This window comes from Oryctolagus cuniculus, chromosome 3 (genome assembly GCF_964237555.1).
Source record: "Oryctolagus cuniculus chromosome 3, mOryCun1.1, whole genome shotgun sequence".
NCBI classification, from domain to species: domain Eukaryota; kingdom Metazoa; phylum Chordata; class Mammalia; order Lagomorpha; family Leporidae; genus Oryctolagus; species Oryctolagus cuniculus.
In genome coordinates, this window is record NC_091434.1 from 94,275,757 (window position 1) to 94,295,575 (window position 19,819).

Sequence of the window (19,819 nt, forward strand, 5' to 3'; positions counted from 1 at the left end):
GCCGCGGCCGGCGCGCTGCGGCCGGCGCACCGCGCTGATCCGATGGCAGGAGCCAGGAGCCAGGTGCTTTTCCTGGTCTCCCATGGGGTGCAGGGCCCAAGCACCTGGGCCATCCTCCACTGCACTCCCTGGCCACAGCAGAGGGCTGGCCTGGAAGAGGGGCAACCGGGACAGAATCCGGTGCCCCGACCGGGACTAGAACCCGGTGTGCCGGCGCCGCTAGGCGGAGGATTAGCCTAGTGAGCCGCGGCGCCGGCCTGGACTGGTCTTTTCTAAAGCCAGGAGCCCAGAGCTCCATCCTGGTTTCCCACATGGATTGTAGGTGTTCAAGCACTCAGGCAAATCTGCTGCTTCCCCAGGAGCATTAGCAAGGAATTAGATCGGAAGCAGAGCACCCAGGTCTCTAGCCAGCACGTCAGTATAGGATGCTTGGCTTAAACTACTGCACCACAGTGCTGGCTCCTGTAGACAGCATTTTTAAATTTTGGTTTTAGTATTCTCATTGTTACTATACAGGAATGTGATTGTTTTGATCTGCTATGATTTCGCTAAATTTAGTAATTCTATGAATTTGTTTTAAGATTCTTTGGGATTTTCCATGTTAACAATCACAATGAATAGAGATGGTGTTACTTGCTTTTTTAGACTGTATGCATTTTATTTTTTTCTTTTTAACAAAATTTTATTTGGAGCCAGAGCAGGAGATTGGAGCAAGATCTTCCATCTGCTGGTTTACTCCCCAAACACCAAATATCCTCAGCAGCTAAGGGCAAGCCCAGAACTCATACCAGCTCTCCCCTGTGGGTGACAAGGATGCAAGTACTTACGCTATCTAAAATCTGCTGCCTCACAGAGCATGCAATAGCAGAAAGCTAGGTTGGAAGCGAAGGAACTTGCATTTGAAGCAGGCACTCTGATACGTAATGTGCATTCCCAAGAGGCATTTTAATAACAGTACCAAATGTGTATCCTGATTTTCTTATGTTTTATTGCAGTGCCTAGAAATAACTCTACAATTAAAGTAAATATCCTTCTTCATTCTCAATCCTATAAGGAAAGCATTCAGTCTTTTACTATGAAATATAATGATGTTAGTTATGCATTTTTTATACACGCTCTTTAAACATTTGAGGTAATTCCTCCTCATTTCTAACTTGCTGAGAGTTTATGAGTAGATGTTGGATTTTGTCAGATGCTTACTCTTAATCAGTATAATATGATTATATAATTTCTCTCTAACCTGTTGATTTGCTTGGGTAACAGTGATAGATTTTTGAAAAATCAACCAGTATCTTATACCTGGAATACATTCTAGTTAATCATAGTCTTTCACCAAGTAATTGCATCTAACTTTAAACAATATCAATTAAAATTACTTTATTCTGAAAATTAAAGAACTTCTTCCTAACAGTTTGAAATTAGTGTAGTATTTCTAGAAAATTGTCTTGGGCAAATACCTTTCAAAGAAAATAGCTTTGGTTTTAGGAGTCTCTTGGTCAATATTCATTAATAGTAATAGGACAATAGTGATAATTGCTAATATTTCTTGACAAGAAATGTTACTATTATTGTTAATTTACCTACATTACTAACCTCTACAATCTTATTTTTTTTCCTTAGGTACTTTTATCCTTACCCTTGTAGATACTGAGGCACCTTGACACTAAATAACTTGATAAAGATCTGAGAGATATTAGTCAGCAATACTTGCATCCAAGGCTGGCTGACTTCAAGTTTCTTTTCTACTTTATTCTGTGGTTCTGCCATGTTCGTTACAGATTGCCTTCCCTTTTCTTGTTTTGCTAAGGAAATTTAAGTCTTTTTCTTTTTATATGGCTTCCTACTTATTAGTTTATCTCCTGTCCATCAATCAAAAGTACACTGATATTTTCAGCACCAGCTATGTTTTTAAACAAAGATTGATTTATTTATTAGAATTTCAGAGAGAGAGAGACAGAGAGAGATCTTCCACCTGCTGTGGTTCACTCCCCAAATGGCTGCAACAGCCAGGGCTCATCTAGGCTGAAACCAGGAGCCAAGAGCTGCTTTCAGGTCTCTCACATGGCTGGCAGGGGGCCATACACTTGAGCCATGTTCCATTGCTTTCCCCAGGCCATTAGCGGGGAGCTGGATCAGAGAAGAGCAGCCTGGACCCAAACTAGCACCTGTATGAGGTACCATTGTTGCAGGCAACAGCAGCTTTGCCTGTCATGCCACAACACTAGCTCCTCAGCACTAGCACCAGCTGTTTTTATCATGAAGGAATTTGGTTAATAAGAATTTTTAGAGTAAAAAAAATACATACATACACATATACATATATATATATCTCCCATTATTCTGGGAAAGTATCTCTGCCTCAGTATTGTCAACAGGAACAACTATTATTTTGCCAGTTTCCTCTTAAATTTTTAATGCATCATAATGAATTAAATAATAGCTTGCTTAGTAATGTAGACTTCTACTTTGATGGGTTGCTTGCTCATATTCTTATCTCATTCCTTTATTGATTATCTTTTTCTTTGCTGTGGAAGATCTTTACATTTGAGAAGATTACAGACAAATGCTGCAATTAGACTTTTCTACTAGTCTGATGTGTATTAGCGTTTACATGTTATGTTATAGTATGAATATAAAAAGGTTTTTTTTTTTTTTTAATTATCCATTTATTTGAAAGGCAGAGTTAGAGACAGAGTGAGATCTTCCACCCACTTGTTCATTCTCCAGATGGCCACAACCGCCAGAGCTGGGCTGGTCAGAAGCCAGGAGCTTCTTCCAGGTCTCCCATGTGGGTGCAGGAGCCCAAGTACTTGAGCCACCTTCTGCTGCTTTCCCAGGCATACTAACAGGAAGCTAGATCATAGTAGAACATCTAAGACTCAAGCCAGGATCCATATGTGATACTGTCACCATAGGTGGCAGCCTTACCTGCTAGGGCCCCAAAAGTTACTACTTTTAATGTAAATGTGTATAGTCGCTTTGGAGATCCATTTAGCTAAGTAGGTAACTAGAGAAACTCAAAAGCACAAGAAGTCTGATATAGGATTGCTGATTAGAATCATGTTTATAATCAGGAAAAAAATTGAAATGACATGTGCATCAATAGAAAATGAATAATAATGGATATATCCAAAGGAATACAGTATAGCAGCCAAAAATTAATAAAGTAGAATTGATACCTCAACATGGATAATTCTGTTAATAGATGGTAAGTCAAAAGATAGTTGTGAAACTACAATAGTATTTATATGATATTTGAAAATTACTCTGTTTTCTAGGAATACATACTGATTTATTTTGTGTGGAGAAGTCTAGAGAGTCTAGGAGGAGAGGGGCTTCATCTCTGTAAAATTACATTAAACTGGGAAAGGGGCCATAGATAATGCATTGTATTACTCTGTTGTCTTTTTGCGTGTTAAAAAGTATTTCAGAATGAAAAATGAAGGGCATGTGTGGCACTGCAGCTTAAGCTGGTACCTGGGATTGAGTCCTGCTTCAATTTTGATCCAGCTTCCTGATAATGTGCATCCTGGGAGGGAGCAAATGAGGGCTTAAGTACCAGAGCACACCCAAAGGAGACCTTGATAGAGTTCTGGGTCCTGACTGATTCAGGCATTTGAGGAGGTGAACCAGTGGATAGTAGATAGGTATGTATGTGTCCCTGTCACTCTACCTTTCAAAATAAAATAAAAAAGTGAAAGGAAAAAAAGAAACATCAGAGGAAGGGAAACAGCTACTGGTGACCTGGTTTCCAGCCAGGCAGAGGATGAAAGACAAGGATTGCCAAACTCCTCTGCTCAAGTAAGGCACCTGTGCCTGGGTTTTGATGGAAGATAAGTATATCCCAAATATTGCATGGTATATACTTTTACTAAGCAGTTTCTCATTGTTTATCCAAAATTCAATTCTAACCTGATGATATCAGGGATTTTTTTTGTTCTTTTTGAAGATTTTTGATTTATTTATTTGAAAGGCAGAGTTACAAAGAAACAGAGGGGAGCTAAAGAAATCTTCCATCCGCTGGTTCACTCCCCAAATGGCCATAACAGCCAGGGCTGGGTGAGGCCAAAGCCAAGGATCAGGCGCTTCCTCCGGGTCTCCCACATTGGTGCAGGGCCCCCAAGGGCTTGAGCCATCCTCTGCTGCTTTCCCAGGTGCATTAGCAGGGAGCTGAATCAGAAATGGAACAGCTAGGACAAGAACAGGTGCCTATATGGGATGCCGGCATTGCAGGCAGTAGCTTCACCTGCTACACCACAACCCCGGCCCCGATGATACCAGTTTTTATCTGCTAACCTTAAATGAAAAAATTTAACTTTTATGAAAAATTTTATGTATATAAAGAAAGCAAAAAGAAATCTCAAGGTATTTGTGTGACAATGTTAGTTAAATAAGAAGCAGGCTCTGCTTTCAAGGAGAATTATTTCATGGTATAGATATTCTTTGTACAATCAAACAGAAAATAGCTGACTTCTTTCTATCTTACACTAACTTTGGCTGGTTGATTAGCATTTTTACTTTGTTTCTTCTCATCACCTTACGCTTTGAAATGTTCTTTTGAGGGGTAAATTACACATGAGGAAAGGGGTAGGAAGAGTGGCAAGAATTTGTTCATATTGTACATTTGTAGAGTAATATGAAATGAGTTGAAATACTGTGTTTATTAGACCTAAACTGGAGAATACCTTTGCCAAGCATTAATATTTACTTTCTCTTAGGCATAAATTATGCAAATTCAGAAGTTTTGCCCTCTTATATCTCCAAAATCACACAGTAAATACGTAATCCTTTCTCTATTCTACATTTGCCTAGATGCTTGCTTTAAATCGAGTAACAGCATCTCATCCATTTGTGACTCCAGCAGATCTTATGGAGGCTAACCAGCTGTGTAGCATGGATTCTAAAGCCAATATTGTACATGGTGAGAAGCCTAATAATAATTTTTTTAGTTATAAAAAGTTTGAATTTAGATAATATATTTTTTTTTTCGAAATTAACATTGGCATCATTTTATGTTAAGAATACTTTTATATTCATGGAGAACCATTAGCTCAGTTCTTTTTAAAAAAAAAATTTTATTTATTTGAAAGAGTTACACAAAGAGAGAAGGAGAGGCAGAGAGAGAGAGAGAGAGAGAGGTCTTCCCATCCGCTGGTTCACTCCCCAATTGGCCACAATGGCCTGAGTTGAGCTGCGCTGATCCAAAGCCTGGAGCTTCTTCCGGGTCTCCCACGTGGGTGCAGGGGCCCAAGCCATCTTTCACTGCTTTCCTATGCCATAGCAGAGAGCTGGATCAGAAGTGGAGCATTTGGTACTTGAACCGACACCCATATGGCATGCTGGCACTGCAGGTGGCAGTTTTACCCACTATGCCACAGCGCTTGCCCCTAACTCAGTTCTTAAAAAGGCATTACTACTACTATTTAAAGTGATGGAAACTTGACACTTCTCATGCCACTTTGGAAACCCAGGCAAGACTATGTTGCTGACATTCTCATTAAACCAGTGCCACTGAAGAGCATTCACTAATTTTTTTGTCACTTGGGATTCATTATCCCTTTTGAGTCTCTGATGAACATTTTCTTTCCCGGGAAACAGTACAGTTTTGGATATGATTTGAAGAAGTTTAGGGATTCTCTCAATAAATCCCACCCAAGGACCTTTGTGATTTAAAAACAGTAATTGCAGTTCCTATATATTGTTTACTGTGGGCTATATCATGAATGTTTGGTTATCGTGTCTCTAATCCTTGTAATTTTTCTAAGTGTAGAAAGTACCTTATTTTTCAGATTATGAAAAATTAAACCTCACATGGTTAAGTAACTTAAGTTTGTAAAGATAATAGTGATGGAAACCATTTGGGTCTAGGAGAGGCTTGGCCTCCAGCCCACGAAGCTATGATCTTTGACTGTATTATGCCCTTCAGAAGACAGTATAATCTTATGTCTCTTTAACTACAACTCATAGTTTTTATTTTACTGTAGGTCTGTCAGTTTTGGAAATCTGTCTTATTATAGCAATGAAACATTTAAATGACATCTATGAAGAGGAGCCCTTTAATTTTCAAATGGTCTATAATGGTGAGCTAAGACTTTGATTGTTTCTCTCTTCTATTGCTTGTGTGAAGGTTCTGATATTTTCATTTCTTCCTATCCAGAGTTTCAAAAGTTTGTTCAAAGAAAGGCCCATTCTGTTTATAATTTTGAGAAACCTGTTGTCATGAAGGTAAGATTGGTTTGCTGTTTTTTAGACAAGTAGCTTTTACATCCAGTTTGATTATAAATATATATATATCAAAGTTGCACTTTCAGACATTAAGTATTAGGGATTTTTTTTAAACAGACAAAAATTTTAAAATGTTTCAGTATTTTGAAGGCAACTAGTTCTGTTTTAGTTTGTGGTGTTGCACTGCCCTCTGCTGTCAATTCATAGCACTTGCATCCTGAAAAGGAGCTACTCATTACAGTTAAAAAAAAACATTGCTGTAATCGTCTCATTCTAGTCCAAGAACTGCTTGTCATCACACCAGTAAAAGGAGATAAAAATGCAGACAAGAGTCATTTAAAACTTTAAAATTATTTCACATTTAATTTATTTGAAAAAGAAACCTCTACCCACTGCACAAATGCTCATAATAGCCAGGCCAGTGCCAGGTGAAGCCAGGAGTTGGAATCTCCATCCAGGTTCCCCATATGGGTGACAGGGGCCCAGGCACTTGGGTCATCACTAGCTGCTTCTGAGGGTACATATTAACAGGAAGGTGCGTCTGAAGTGGAGATGAAACTGGAATTTCAGCACTCGGATATGGGATGCAGGCATCCCCAATGGCTACTTTACCCACTGCACCACAATGCCCACCCTCTTAAGGTATTATTTAGGGTACTGTTTTTCACAATAAAGATAATGTGAATATATGATACAGTTTTAGATTCCATTCTACCCATAAGACTTAAAAAAGGGGGGGATTAGCTCGAACTCAGTATATAAAAAATATTTAAACACCACAGTCAGTATAAGAAGTTATTAATGAATGTAGCTTTATTTCCTTTTACAGTAAATTTTTGAAATTTTGTGTATGTTTATGTTTATAGCACATTTCAAGCCTCTAAATATTCATTGGAAATACTTGCTCTATAGAATCCTTAAAATAGGGACCGACGCTGTGGTGTAGCGGTTAGTAAAGCTGCCGTCTGCTGTGCCAGCATCCCATATGAGTGCCGGTTCAAATCCCGGCTGTCTACTTCCAATCCAGCTCTCTGCTATGGCCCGGGAAAGCAGTGGAAGAAGGCCCACGTCCTTGGGCTCTGCACCCATGTGGGAGACCCGGAAGAAGCCTCTGGCTCCTGACTCCAGATCAGCACAGCTCTGGCTGTTGCGGTCACATAGGGAGTAAACCAGTGGATAGATGATCTCTCTCTTTGTCTCTGCCTCTCTGTAACTCTGCCTTTCAAATAAATAATCTTTCTGGAAAAAAAAAAAAGAATCCATAAAATAAATGAGAAAGTAATTTATATATTGAGATTATTCCAGACATACAATTTTCTGATTGAGCCAAGTATTAGTTTTTAAATTAAGCGAATAACAGATAAAATTAAAAATGGAGTCCTCTGTTTCAAGTACTTGAATGCTCAATATGGGCAATACAGTTCTAGAGGGTTTTATACAAAGAACTACTTTAAAGAAATGATTTATCTGAAAGCACAAAGAGGTATCTTCCAACCATCAGTTCATTCCCAGATGCCTGCAGCAGCCAGGGCTGGGCCATGCTGAAACCTAGAGCAAAGAACTCTATCCAGGTCTCTCACGTGGGTACAGGGACCCACATACTTGAGCCATCATCAGCTGCCTTCCCAGGCACATCAAGAGGATGCTGCATAAGAAGTGGAAGAACAAGGACTTGAAACAGCCTTGTGATATTAGGCTCTAGTAATCACAATTTTATTTCTTGTACCACCAAAAAATGGGAGTGCAGAGAATGCTGCCATTTTTTTTTTCAAAAAGAAATCAGAGTATTTAGCATCATGCAGGTGGTGTTTTTCCCTCTAACTCCACATCTCATAGTTTTTGGGAGTTGTAAAAGTGGAAAGTTTGAGGCAGGTGCTGCAGCGTAGCATGTTAAGCCATCTATAGCACTGGCATCCCATATGGGCGCTGGTTTGAATCCCAACTGCTCCATTTCCCTACAAATGCACCTGGGAAAGCAGTGGAGGATGGCCCAAATACTGGGGCCCCTGCGCGCACATGGGATACCTGGATGAAACGCCTGGCTCCTTGTTCCTAACTTCAGCCTGGCCCAGGCCTGGCTGTTGCGACCATTTGGGGTGTAAACCAGTGGATGGAAGATCCCTGTGTCTTTTTCTCTGTAATTCTTTCAAATAAATAAATTTATTTTTAAAAAGTGGAAAAGTTTACCTAAGCATTCAAAAATTGTTTTTATTTATTTTTTGAAAGTTACTTTGACCTCGGGGAGGTTGGGTGTTGAGTAGGGAGATCATACATCTGGTTCATTCCCCAAGTGCTTGCAACATTCTGGGCTACAGAAGGTCAAAGCCTGGAACCACGAACTCCACCTGGGTCTCCTACATGGGTAGCAGGAGCCTAAGTACTTCAGCCATCTTCCACAGCCTCCTGGGGTCCACATTGGCAGGAAGCTGAATCGTTAAGGGCATAGTAGTTGGGAATTGGAACCAGGAAATCTGATATAGGATGCAGGCTTTCCAAACAGCAGCTTAAACCACTGAGCCCAGTGCCTATCACAGTATTTAAGTTCTTAAAAATAATTTGCAACTGCTCAATTCTGTATTTTAAATAAGGAAAATATTTTGCTGCCTAGGAGTAGTTTAAGTCTTATTTCATTGAGCCCCAACATCTGGAACCTCCAGCGTTTTCTCACTATCAGAAATCAATGGTATCTGTTTATCTTTGCAGAAGAATTTTGTGATAGAGAATATATTCCAACAGTATTTTTTTTTTTTTTTTTTTTTTTTTTTTTTTTTGACAGGCAGAGTGGACAGTGAGAGAGAGAGACAGAGAGAAAGGTCTTCCTTTTGCCGTTGGTTCACCCTCCAATGGCCGCCGCGGCCGGCGCACCGCGCTGATCCGATGGCAGGAGCCAGGAGCCAGGTGCTTTTCCTGGTCTCCCATGGGGTGCAGGGCCCAAGCACCTGGGCCATCCTCCACTGCACTCCCTGGCCACAGCAGAGGGCTGGCCTGGAAGAGGGGCAACCGGGACAGAATCCGGCGCCCCGACCGGGACTAGAACCCGGTGTGCCGGCGCCGCAGGGCGGAGGATTAGCCTATTGAGCCGCGGCGCCGGCCTCCAACAGTATTTTAAAATTTTATTTATTTACTTACTGGAAAGGCAATTATAGAGAGAGAAAAGGAGAGACAGCTCTTCCATCTGCTGGTTCACTTCCCAAATAACCGCAATGACCAGTTTAGCCCATTGCTTCTTCACTGTCTCCATGTGGCTGCAGAGGGCCCTAGGATTTGGGCTGTCCTCCACTGCTTTCTCAGGCACATTCGCCAGAAGTTGGGTCAGAAGTGTAGCAGCCAGGACTTGAACTGGCAAACATGGGATGCCGGCACTGCAGGCAGCAGCTTTACCTACTACACAACAGCACCAGCCCTTCAAACAGTATTTTTACAGTAAGCTATAAGAAGGGAATGCTCATGAATCTTTCAGTGTATCACTAATGGTTAATATGTTGCCATTATTCTTTAATATCCTAATAATATACCTAACACAACAAAGTTAGAAGCCACATAAAAACATGAATATTAGGGTAAGAGAAAGCAGATAGTAAATAGCCCTTTTGGAGAGGGATGATGGAAGAAGGAGACAATGTCAGCCAGACTTAATAGTATCAGGAATTGGTTAGCTCTAATTCATGCCTGCATTACACTGTTGAAAAAATTACTTACAGTATTAGCTGAACAGACTTGGCATGAACAGGAGTTGCCTCCCACGTTAAACTTTTACCCAGCAGAGTCTTATAAAGGTAGAAACAAAACATAAGTGCAGATTTGAGCAACCTAGGTGATAAAATGTCTTATTAGATTCTTGGGTTCTTAAAGAGAACTGCAAACACTTTGTCAGTTAATGTACCAGAAGGAATCGATTTAGAATGTGGTTAGGAACAAAACCATACTGTGCAGGCTGAATTAGTCTGTCCTATTTACATTCAACAATACAGACATAGAAACTGCATTGAGACTGTTTTACCAGAGGTAATGAAACTTTTATGGGGTTTATGCTAGTTGTTTCTAAACTCAATTGATTTTTGCTAAGTTTTATTTCCTGGTATTCTGTTCTACAAATGACCAAAACCATAAATGTTCTCTGGGTTACATTTTTTACTTTCCACCTCTATTCAACTTTTTTCTTTGATCTTTCAGGCTTTTGAACACTTACAACAATTAGAACTAATAAAGCCCATCGAAAGAACTTCAGTAAATTCACAGAGAGAGTACCAGCTGATGAAGCTACTTTTGGATAATACTCAAATTATGAATGCTCTGCAGAAGTACCCCAACTGTCCTACAGATGTTAGGCAGTGGGCGACATCCTCACTAAGCTGGTTATGAATGTAACTTCAGCTTTGGCATTTTATGCATTCCTCTATAAAGAACTAAAAAGTTATTGTTTCACAAGATATGACATTTTCTTATAAATATTTTTGTATTTATTAGAGATTGTTTGATGTGTTAAGTGTCTTGGCTGTGTCTTTTCTTACCTTTGAATCCTGTGCAGTTACTTGATTTATAATTCCAGTGATTGATTTAGATTATGCTTAAGTGACATATTTTACTCAGAAGAATAAATGCAACTGTTTTAGGGGTTAGACTATATGCTTATGTAACATTTGCATTTATGCACTCCCTTTGAAGAGTTCATTTCAAATTAGTAGGCAGATGTTTTTACAGACCATAAACTAAAGCAGTGAAGAAACAATGAATGGTAAAAATTGAGGTATTAGAAGTAATCTTATGGTGTAGTAGAGTGCTATAACTTTTTTTCCTTACATATTCAGGAATTCTAGTTCAGCAGACTGGTCAGCTTAGCCAGAGAATGGTTCACATGGAAGAACAATGCTTAAAAAGTCCGAACATTTTTGTCTGGTGTTCATATGATCTGTATCTGAATCCTTTGTAGGATTTGTCTTTTAAATGTAGATTCTTGAGCCTGCCTAGACCAAAAGGACCAAAATTTGCCTATTTGTATCTTGAGATTCCTAGAAAACTACTCCCATGAATAATGGGAAGTATTTGGCAGTTAGCTGACTATAAATCACTAACATGAATGTAGAAATGTAATTCTTAGCATAAGCTAGAAATCTAAGTACTAATACAGGGTTTCTGATAAAAATTGAAGTTTACTGAGCATTCAGTATTAGTGACTTCAGTTGTTTAAGATTACTTAATTGCATATTGTGTTCATGGGAGAAAGTTTACAAAATCCCTGTCCTTAAGTAGCTAGTAACTCATTCTTCTGTAAGAATTAATGTTTTTTACAAATTGGAAAACTAGGGCAGAGTCCAGAATCAGAATTAGAAATGACAGAGAGGTCCTGGAATTCAACTCAGGTTTGATTGACACCAAACCCGGATGTTCACGAATGGGTTCCTTGTCAAGTATTTCTTAGAGTAAAAGGAGTACGTTATCTGGCTTTTGTGCAAAAAAAAGGCAGCTCTTCAGTAGTACAACCCATTCTTTTGTATACATAGTGATTCCTTCCCCACAAAGAGTTCTGGGTCTCAAATCACTGTTACTTTTCAATACTATCTCATTAAGGCTAAGGCTTGCATAGTGTTTCTGTGTCATAGTGTACACATTTTTAGGGGAATAGTTTTCCAAAATATGTAACCACAGTAGCATCAGTATTACTAAAAGCAAAGACTTTATACTTGAGCTGCAACTGGTCCTTAAAAAGTTGCTGAATTATTTGAAAAGCACTGTCTGCCCAAAAAGCTAACAGTCTAATGACAAAATTTTATGAGCTTAAAATGCCACTTAAAAGACAAGAGACGTTATGTGCCTCCCTGGCGACATGAGATACAGAAGATCAGTCAACAATAGGTATACGGATTAAAAAACTATAAACAGCAAGGTGGGCCTTCATTTTCAGTGATAGAGTTAAACATGCAACAGTTACAAAGCAACTTAGAAAAAATTAAAACTAGTAAAAGTCAAATTAGTGACGTTGAATGCCTACCTTCCCAAGGGATTTTTGTGGACAGAAGGGATTTTCGTGGTCTTTCCATGTTCCCTAATATAAAGACACTAAAATATAGTATTTGTAAAATGTTTGACCTAATTTCATCTCTTAAATTGTTAAAACTGTCATCTGTGAAATAAAAACATCTGAAAAGTTCTCATAAAAATACCTTTTAAGAACAATGTAAACAATGTAAGGATCACTTAAAAAGATACTGTCTTCATTTTCTAGAGGAACAACAAAACAAAACAAAACTGTCATGAACTCAGGGTCTCCAGGTTGAAAAGCAGCTGATGTTACCTTAGGGTCAGTCTTACTCCTGTTCCAATCAGGTGGCACAACAAAAACAGAATCTTGCACCAGGACCTCTGATTTCAGATTCTCTGAAGAATTTAATTTTGTGTGGTCCAAACACACCATCTTTTAACTTCATAAAGAATTAGTGTTTTTGCAGAACACACTGTGGAAAATGATTCAGTCTTTTCTGTAGAAATCCCAGGCACATTTCACTATGGTTTGCATTTTCAGTTGGTTTGAAAACCTATGCAGGTTCTTCCAAATTATCTTTAACTTAGGGACCTTCATCTTTAGCCTTAAAAAATTAAGAATCCATTGGTTTGAACTAAGATACAGTACCAGTAAGCCTTGGCTTCCTAATACCAGCAGACCAACATACATACTCAGGTGGAGATACAATCTGCTTAGACACAATGGAGGGAAATGCCAGTTTACAAAACTTCATTCTTTCACCACTATCCCCATTCTTGCAAATCTCGAGGTGTAAACCTCACTAAATTACAAAATTACTATGCCCTTCTATAAGAATAATGTGTAGCTAAAGAAAAACTGCATATGCAAATCATACCATATTCATTTTTTATTTAACTTGGGGATGGAATGGGGATAGCATACATTTTATTTGTACAATATTTAACAATCACTTATCCAAGGTGGGGTTTCTTTTTTTTTTTTTTTAAGCTTTCTGTTAAATACTTGCAGAAAAAAATAGCAAGTACAATTTGACAGTAGTACAACAACCTGTGCCCAAAAACACTGACAGGAAATACAGAGTAAAGCTAAAGTAATTGCTTACCAATATTTTGAGAGGTAACAAATAGGATATGGGTTGAGACTGCATAAAAAACGTACTGCTGGTTGAATATCTGAGGTAAATGATGTTCAATCAAGATGCTACTTGTATCATTTTGCCCATAAATTGGTAAATAATTTTATGCACAGTATACCAAATATTCTTAAAAAGTAATTTTTCAAAAAAAGTAAGAAAGAAGAAACTGGAAAATACCTATGATGCTCTTAGGAAAAAAAATATTCACTTTATTCCACTAAACTATCATCTGGCCAAGGGTTTTTCCCAACCACCTTCATTTACGTGATGTAGCTGTTAACTGAGGAGAGGGGACAGAAGGGATTCAGTTTTTAATTTCATGATACAGGATTCTATTTTTAAATTTTAAGAATTTTTTTCCTTCCTGATTGTGTTTTCAAAACATCACCATGAAAGTGTAAGTTCATGGGACCAACAATTGTGAGGCACAGTCTCTGTTCTGGAATTCACAAGGTACCTGGAATAAACATTCAAACAAGAATCACGTATCACATGCTGAAAACTTCCTAGCATCTAAAATACATACAAGAGCTGCGCAGGGCATAGACTTCAAATAAAGCCAAACACTGGTTAATCCATCAGTCCTATGGCAGTTGATCATAAAGCGTTCCTTAAAAGGAGATCTGGGCAAGATAAAGAGTGTAAGTTAGAGCAGCAGCTCTGATAGGTATCAGAAAGGCAAAACACAAGACAAATCATGAGGAGCACCATACAAATGAGGGAAAAGTTAATGGGGGTCTTAGTTTGCCCCAAAACAAATCACCATTTTTCTCATTCTTTGATCTTTTTTCCATTATCCCTAGCTGAAACTTACTCTTAACTTGCCCACTTTGTACTAACTGTAAACCAAACACCAAATGCCCTGCAAAAGAAAGTTTTAACAAGACTAGATATCAGGACAGGTAGTCACTGGAACATTCTTATTTTACTGCTTATAAAAAGGTTTTCTATTAATATAGTTCTCAAATGGATACAAGTTTCAAACTGTTTAGCTAGAGTTAAGCACAATATCCAGGATTTCTAAAAATTGTTCCTAACATGAAGAGAAAACATTTTATATTGTGATTAACTGGTTTTATAAAATTTATCTCTAGTACTCACATAACCCAAACATTCATTACAATATCCCTTGTTTATTTTTTTTCTTTGAAAAAGGTTAAATGTTTGCAGCTGGTAGAAATTTGTCATCAGGAGATCAACAATTTTCTAATATGCATTCTCAATGTTTTCCCTTCTTGATTAGTTTTATAATGGAAGCAAAACCAAAGCAAGAAATTGAGAAGGAAAATACTTTGTGAAATAAAAAACTGAACTCATCATTGAAATGGGAATTCTTAGGAATACAATAAAACCCTGGGTACATATGTGACCAAGAGCACAAACATTTCTCTAGCTGTATGGTATGTGGCACACAAACCAGATGCTGTTACTCTTCTTTCCTCCCCTGCTTAGAGTCTAGTCAACCTATGTGTTGTTTATAAATAACAATATTATTCCCAGAGATTAAGTGCATGGTATGTGTAAAATGTAGTGTACTGTGTGGTAAAATAACCATTAAGATAACACATTCACAGTGAGATCCTGATAGTGACTTGTAAAAAATTCTTTTATAAAAATCAACCTATGGATTTTTAGATGACCTGACAATAGTATGTAACATAATACTGGCTATTTGTTGGTTAGTAATCTAGAAATTCAGGAAATTGTTTTAGTTTTGGCCCATGTAAATCTGAGCACAAATCCAATTATATCCTAATGTAATATTGATTTAAAAATTACTTTGGCACCTACCTACCATTAATTCCATTTTGTTAGCAAGGATAAGGCATGAGCTATCCTAAGTTAATATCAGTTAATAGTGAAAACAATTTTAGAGGAGGCTAGGCTATGTTACCTATATCAACATTGGTTACCTCTAAATGTCATTGCATATTTTAAGTTACAGGTTCAACTCATCCCTGATTTGTTTTAAAGCAGTAACATCTGAAATCTGTGCTTAAAGTTTATTATCACTATCCTAGGATAATTCTTTACATATCACAGACATCAAATATTACTCTGACAAGATGGCACCAAGCAGAAGTATACTGATAGAGTTAACAAGTCTCATAGCAGAAAGTGGGGAATTTTGGGTAATGACATTTCCTGAGGTGATCCTAAAACAGTGATTAAGAACATCCCACACACTGTTGAGTGAAATGAAATACACTACAATTTTACATATATAAATAGGAAAAAAATATTTTAAAAGCTAAAATAAAGAGCTTTCCAGTGTCACAGCTCACTTAAAAATTTAAATCATGCTTTAAGTTTTCAAATATTCCCCAAACACAGTACATCTAAAAAAATACTTAGGAAAGAATGCAGTATTTTGGGACCTGGATATAAGATGAAACTTTAAAACTTGGAAGGATGAGGGAGATGACACAATTTTTTTCCTTTCAAAAAACAGCACTTTTTTCTCCTAAATTACAAGCCAGCACAAGAAAAGCTAAAACACTGCTTACGAATGGCCACTTAGCATTGGCACTAAGCATAGCTTACCTGTTTTTCTTAAATAACACAGTGAATTTGTAATACCTTGTTACAAAACATGGATCGGTTTATTATTCAAATTTTGTTAGTGTTTTCAATTTTATAATTTAGCAACCGTGGAACTGAGGTATACCTTGTTGAGGGAGGTTAAAGTAATGCTTGGAAGCCTCTTTACTGTACCCCACTTTGATGACTTTGTTTATGTACACAGAACAGCAGCACACGAAACATTCACAAGCTGTGTCATATTGGCATTACAATAGTCATTGATAGAAACAACAACAGCAAATGCAATAAAAACAAGTTACCCTTTTTAAAATCTGAAATGAAAAGTTTTTGATTTAAAAAAAAAATAGCAGTAGTTCATTTAAGGAATTAGTGTCTTCTGACAGACATTAAGAAATCTGATGTCAGTTTTCAAACACTCAATTAGCCAGGTCCAAAAGATCTTTGATTTGGAGAGGGCCACATCCTTTGAGCTTTTCAAAACCTTCTTTACAGTTTGCAATGTTTCTTAGTCTTTCGTCCTTCACATCTGTGCTGTAGGCAATGCAATGTCTCCCAGAACCACATTTGCCAACAAGGGTTTTCTTTCTTCAATTTCCAGGATCCATCCTACTCAATTCACACAGAAAATAAACTGTAAGCAGTTTCGTTAGCTCAGCAGCTCCAGTTCAGAGTCCCGTTTCTCTGTGTACAGATGGTGCAACCATCATAGACTAGATTCTTTGGGAGGAAAGTCAACATTTGTCACCATCGTGACCACTGTTACAATGTCCTCTGTGGTGATGATATTTGTTAGTCTTTGCATCTGAGTAATTCTTTCACCTACACATCCAGCTGATAGCCTGGCTTCTGCATCGTGATCCCAACATTCTTCTATCGTTTCACAGAGCATTGCCATTCCCTGAAAGAAGAAAAACACTGTCAAACGCCCCATCCATTGTTGTTTTCTATGGGGGAATGGAGTAAAATTTTTGTGAAGAAACTGCTATTCTGTGGTTCAAAAGTTTAAGTTTCAAAATTAAAGCATTCACTTTTCTTGAGTACTGTGTGCAAGATTGAAAAGCACGAACACTGTTTTCTGTTTTAGCACTGGAGACTATCATAAAAATGTGGGTTTTTTTTTTCCTCTTTTTAAAGGTAGAGTTACAGACAGTGAGACAGACAGACAGACAGAAAGGTCTTCCTTCCGTTGGTTCACTCCCCAAATGGCCACCATGGCCGGTACACCGCGCTGATCCAAAGCCAGGAGCCAGGTGCTTTCTCCTGGTCTCCCATGGGGTGCAGGGCCCAAGCACTTGGGCCATCCTCCACTGCCTTCCTGGGCCACAGCAAAGAGCTGGACTGGAAGAGGAGCAACCGGGACAGAAGCCGGTGCCCCAACCGGGACTAGAACCTGGGGAGCCAGCGCCGCAGGCGGAGGATTAGCCTAGTGAGCTGCAGCGCCAGCCCAGACATTCCTTTCTAAGATTCTGACTCCTCAGTCTTCCTTACGGGCATATACCACCTAGCTGTCACTCTACTGCATCTAGATTTCTAGTTAAAAACATCCTGGATGACCATTGCTCTCTCAGAAAATCCTCCTGGAAGAGAAATGTGCAGAGAAATCATTCCTCTGAAAAACGTTTTATTGGAATTTCAAATTAAAAGCTAACTCTGTAACTTACAGCATGTTTCTGCCAATAATCTCTTAAAACAGGCCTCTTCTTTTTATGCACAACAACTTCCTGCATGTCTTCAAGAGATGGATGCTGGCCAATTTCCTCCTCAAATGGCAACATATACTCATCTACAGGTCCTGAAATGTAAAAGGAAAAATCATTAAAATCTTGCTGACTTCCAAAGTGGTATAAACTTTCCAAAATGTATTCTATCACCTTTTTCAAACTGTTTATATGATAATGGCAGGAGGAAAATGTTCTTACATTGTACTTCAATCAGATTTATGGGAAATTAAAAGGTCTGTGACTGAGCATATCACCCTGTTAAGGACTGTGTATAAGGAATGCCTATACCCATCAGTATACAGGGCACAGAAAACAAAAGATGTTTGTAACTCAAAGATGTAATATCCTAGAAGGTACACATCCCTTGCATTTCATATCATGTATTAACAGTGGTGATTCCATCTCTGGAGACTAAGTTCCATCCCTTATGCCATCTTATTCTCTGGGATACTTAAATCCCTGCATGTCCTTCACAAGGAATTAGGCACTTTAGTCACACCTCTGTTGCAGTGCCTCACAAGAGCTGCCCAAAGCACTTAAAAAAAAAATACATACACACACACTCTCCAGCCAAGGTTCCCAATAAATCAGAAGTTGCCTTCACAGATAACAAGATGTGTTCAATCACATGATCTTTTTTTCTAGGCCTACTCAGATAAATAAGCAAAACCCAGTTAGGAGTTAATAACTAATATTTGATAGGCACTTGACCTGACCAGAAACTTTACATAATTTCCTTTTGTCTTCCAAGGGTGAAGGTGGAATTACCTCTGCTTTACAGATTAATAGCTCAAGAAACGTAAGAGCATGCTAAACATAAGTTGTTAAGTGGTAGAGTTTGAACCCATTTCTCTGAGGTCTGCAATCTGCATTGCATTGTCTTCCCCTTGACAGACCTAAGTCACCACTGAGCAATGGTTTGTATATGTATAGACAAACTTTGTGCAAGCCCCTGAAATGCACCAAATACTCCTGCACAAAACAAAGAATCCTCAAGGGGTCATCTAAATCAACCCGCTTGATGACTGAATGTTTAGTCTGTAAGCACCTCCAGTTGCATAGAACACCGACATCTGAAAGTGTTCAGCCCTTGGGTTCACAGGTCAGCAGCATCTATATGGGTAGCGTGTAAGAAAAGTAGACCCACAAACCTCAACCTAGACCTACTGAGTCAATTTTAGCAAGATTCCCAGAAGCCTGGTATGTACCTTAAAGTTTGAAAAATCATCAGATTTAACCATCAGCAACTAGCCTTCAACAAATGTCAAAGCACCCGCTTTAGCAATATTGTTCATATTGTCCCCAATGCCCCAGGTTTTGACTTAAGAAGTCAGAAACCTGACTTCACAATTAAGGATTCCATAGCACATGTAAGGTATTTAAGAAAAGTCAGCATCCATTCTTTTTCCATGAAAACTTCACAAAACAATTTCTCCTCTAACTCCCAAAACACCCCTCTATGTATCTCAGGTATTGCTTTCATCCAAAACTATACACTAAATGCATACGTATGGGGCACTGAGCTAGATAATTCACACTTACCTTACTCTAGAGCTAATTGTCCAGAACATATTTTAGAACCTTAACGAAACTATTTTCCTTGAGGGTAGGGCTTTGTATCTCCTATAACACTTAATATAATGGTCTGATAGGGAACAAGTATATTTAAAAGTTCTTATATTTCTTATATTTCCTTTGCCACCTGACCTTCTTCCACAAATGCACATAATAAATGTAATGCCTCTTCTCCACTCAAACTCAAATTATTCCCAAACTGCTGCAGCTTTACTTAGATTTTGGATCCACTTCTAACCCAAATCCCCACTGTTGGAAGAAAAAATGAGTTTCTGAGCATTCTATGAAGCTCCCTTTTATGGTATCCCAACTCAAATTTCATCTTGCAGGGGTAGTCTGTCCTATGCCCAGAGCCTATTAAAGTGCTCAAAAGATAACATATTCTAAGTAACACAGATTATGTCTGTTATGTCACTGTAAAAATTCTACACTGTGTATTCTATGTACTTCTGACAGTTACAGGAAGATTTTAGGCAATTATATGTAATTATAAAACCTAGGCCATGTCATTTACTTTTTAGAAATATAGTGGTCAGGAAGTTTGCCTTATATTTTCCAAAAAAGCACTGCATCACATTAGAAGAAAGTAGAACCCTAAAGATGGAGTACCTAGAATACTAGTTTGGTCAATAATAA

At 38.3% G+C, this 19,819-nt stretch overlaps 2 protein-coding genes across 13 annotated transcripts in view; one reads left to right on the forward strand and one right to left on the reverse strand.

Moving 5' to 3' along the window:
• ORC4 (origin recognition complex subunit 4) overlaps window positions 1–10,711 on the forward strand; it is a 75,258-nt gene extending 64,547 nt beyond the window's left edge. For all 10 annotated transcript variants that reach the window (XM_017342836.3, XM_017342837.3, XM_051849567.2 and 7 more), the window contains 4 exons: window positions 4,813–4,921; window positions 5,985–6,080; window positions 6,158–6,225; window positions 10,399–10,711. In XM_017342836.3, the coding sequence (XP_017198325.2) occupies window positions 4,813–4,921; window positions 5,985–6,080; window positions 6,158–6,225; window positions 10,399–10,587 (462 nt within the window). In that variant the 3' untranslated portion in view covers window positions 10,588–10,711. The remainder of the gene's footprint in view (window positions 1–4,812; window positions 4,922–5,984; window positions 6,081–6,157; window positions 6,226–10,398) is intronic.
• A 2,368-nt stretch (window positions 10,712–13,079) lies between these two features.
• Window positions 13,080–19,819, reverse strand: part of ACVR2A (activin A receptor type 2A) — a 95,214-nt gene continuing 88,474 nt past the window's right edge. For all 3 annotated transcript variants that reach the window (XM_051849571.2, XM_017342835.3, XM_070070963.1), the window contains 2 exons: window positions 17,549–17,679; window positions 13,080–16,785 (listed from right to left, as the gene is read on the reverse strand). In XM_051849571.2, coding sequence (XP_051705531.1) covers window positions 16,591–16,785; window positions 17,549–17,679 — 326 coding nt within the window. In that variant the 3' untranslated portion in view covers window positions 13,080–16,590. The remainder of the gene's footprint in view (window positions 16,786–17,548; window positions 17,680–19,819) is intronic.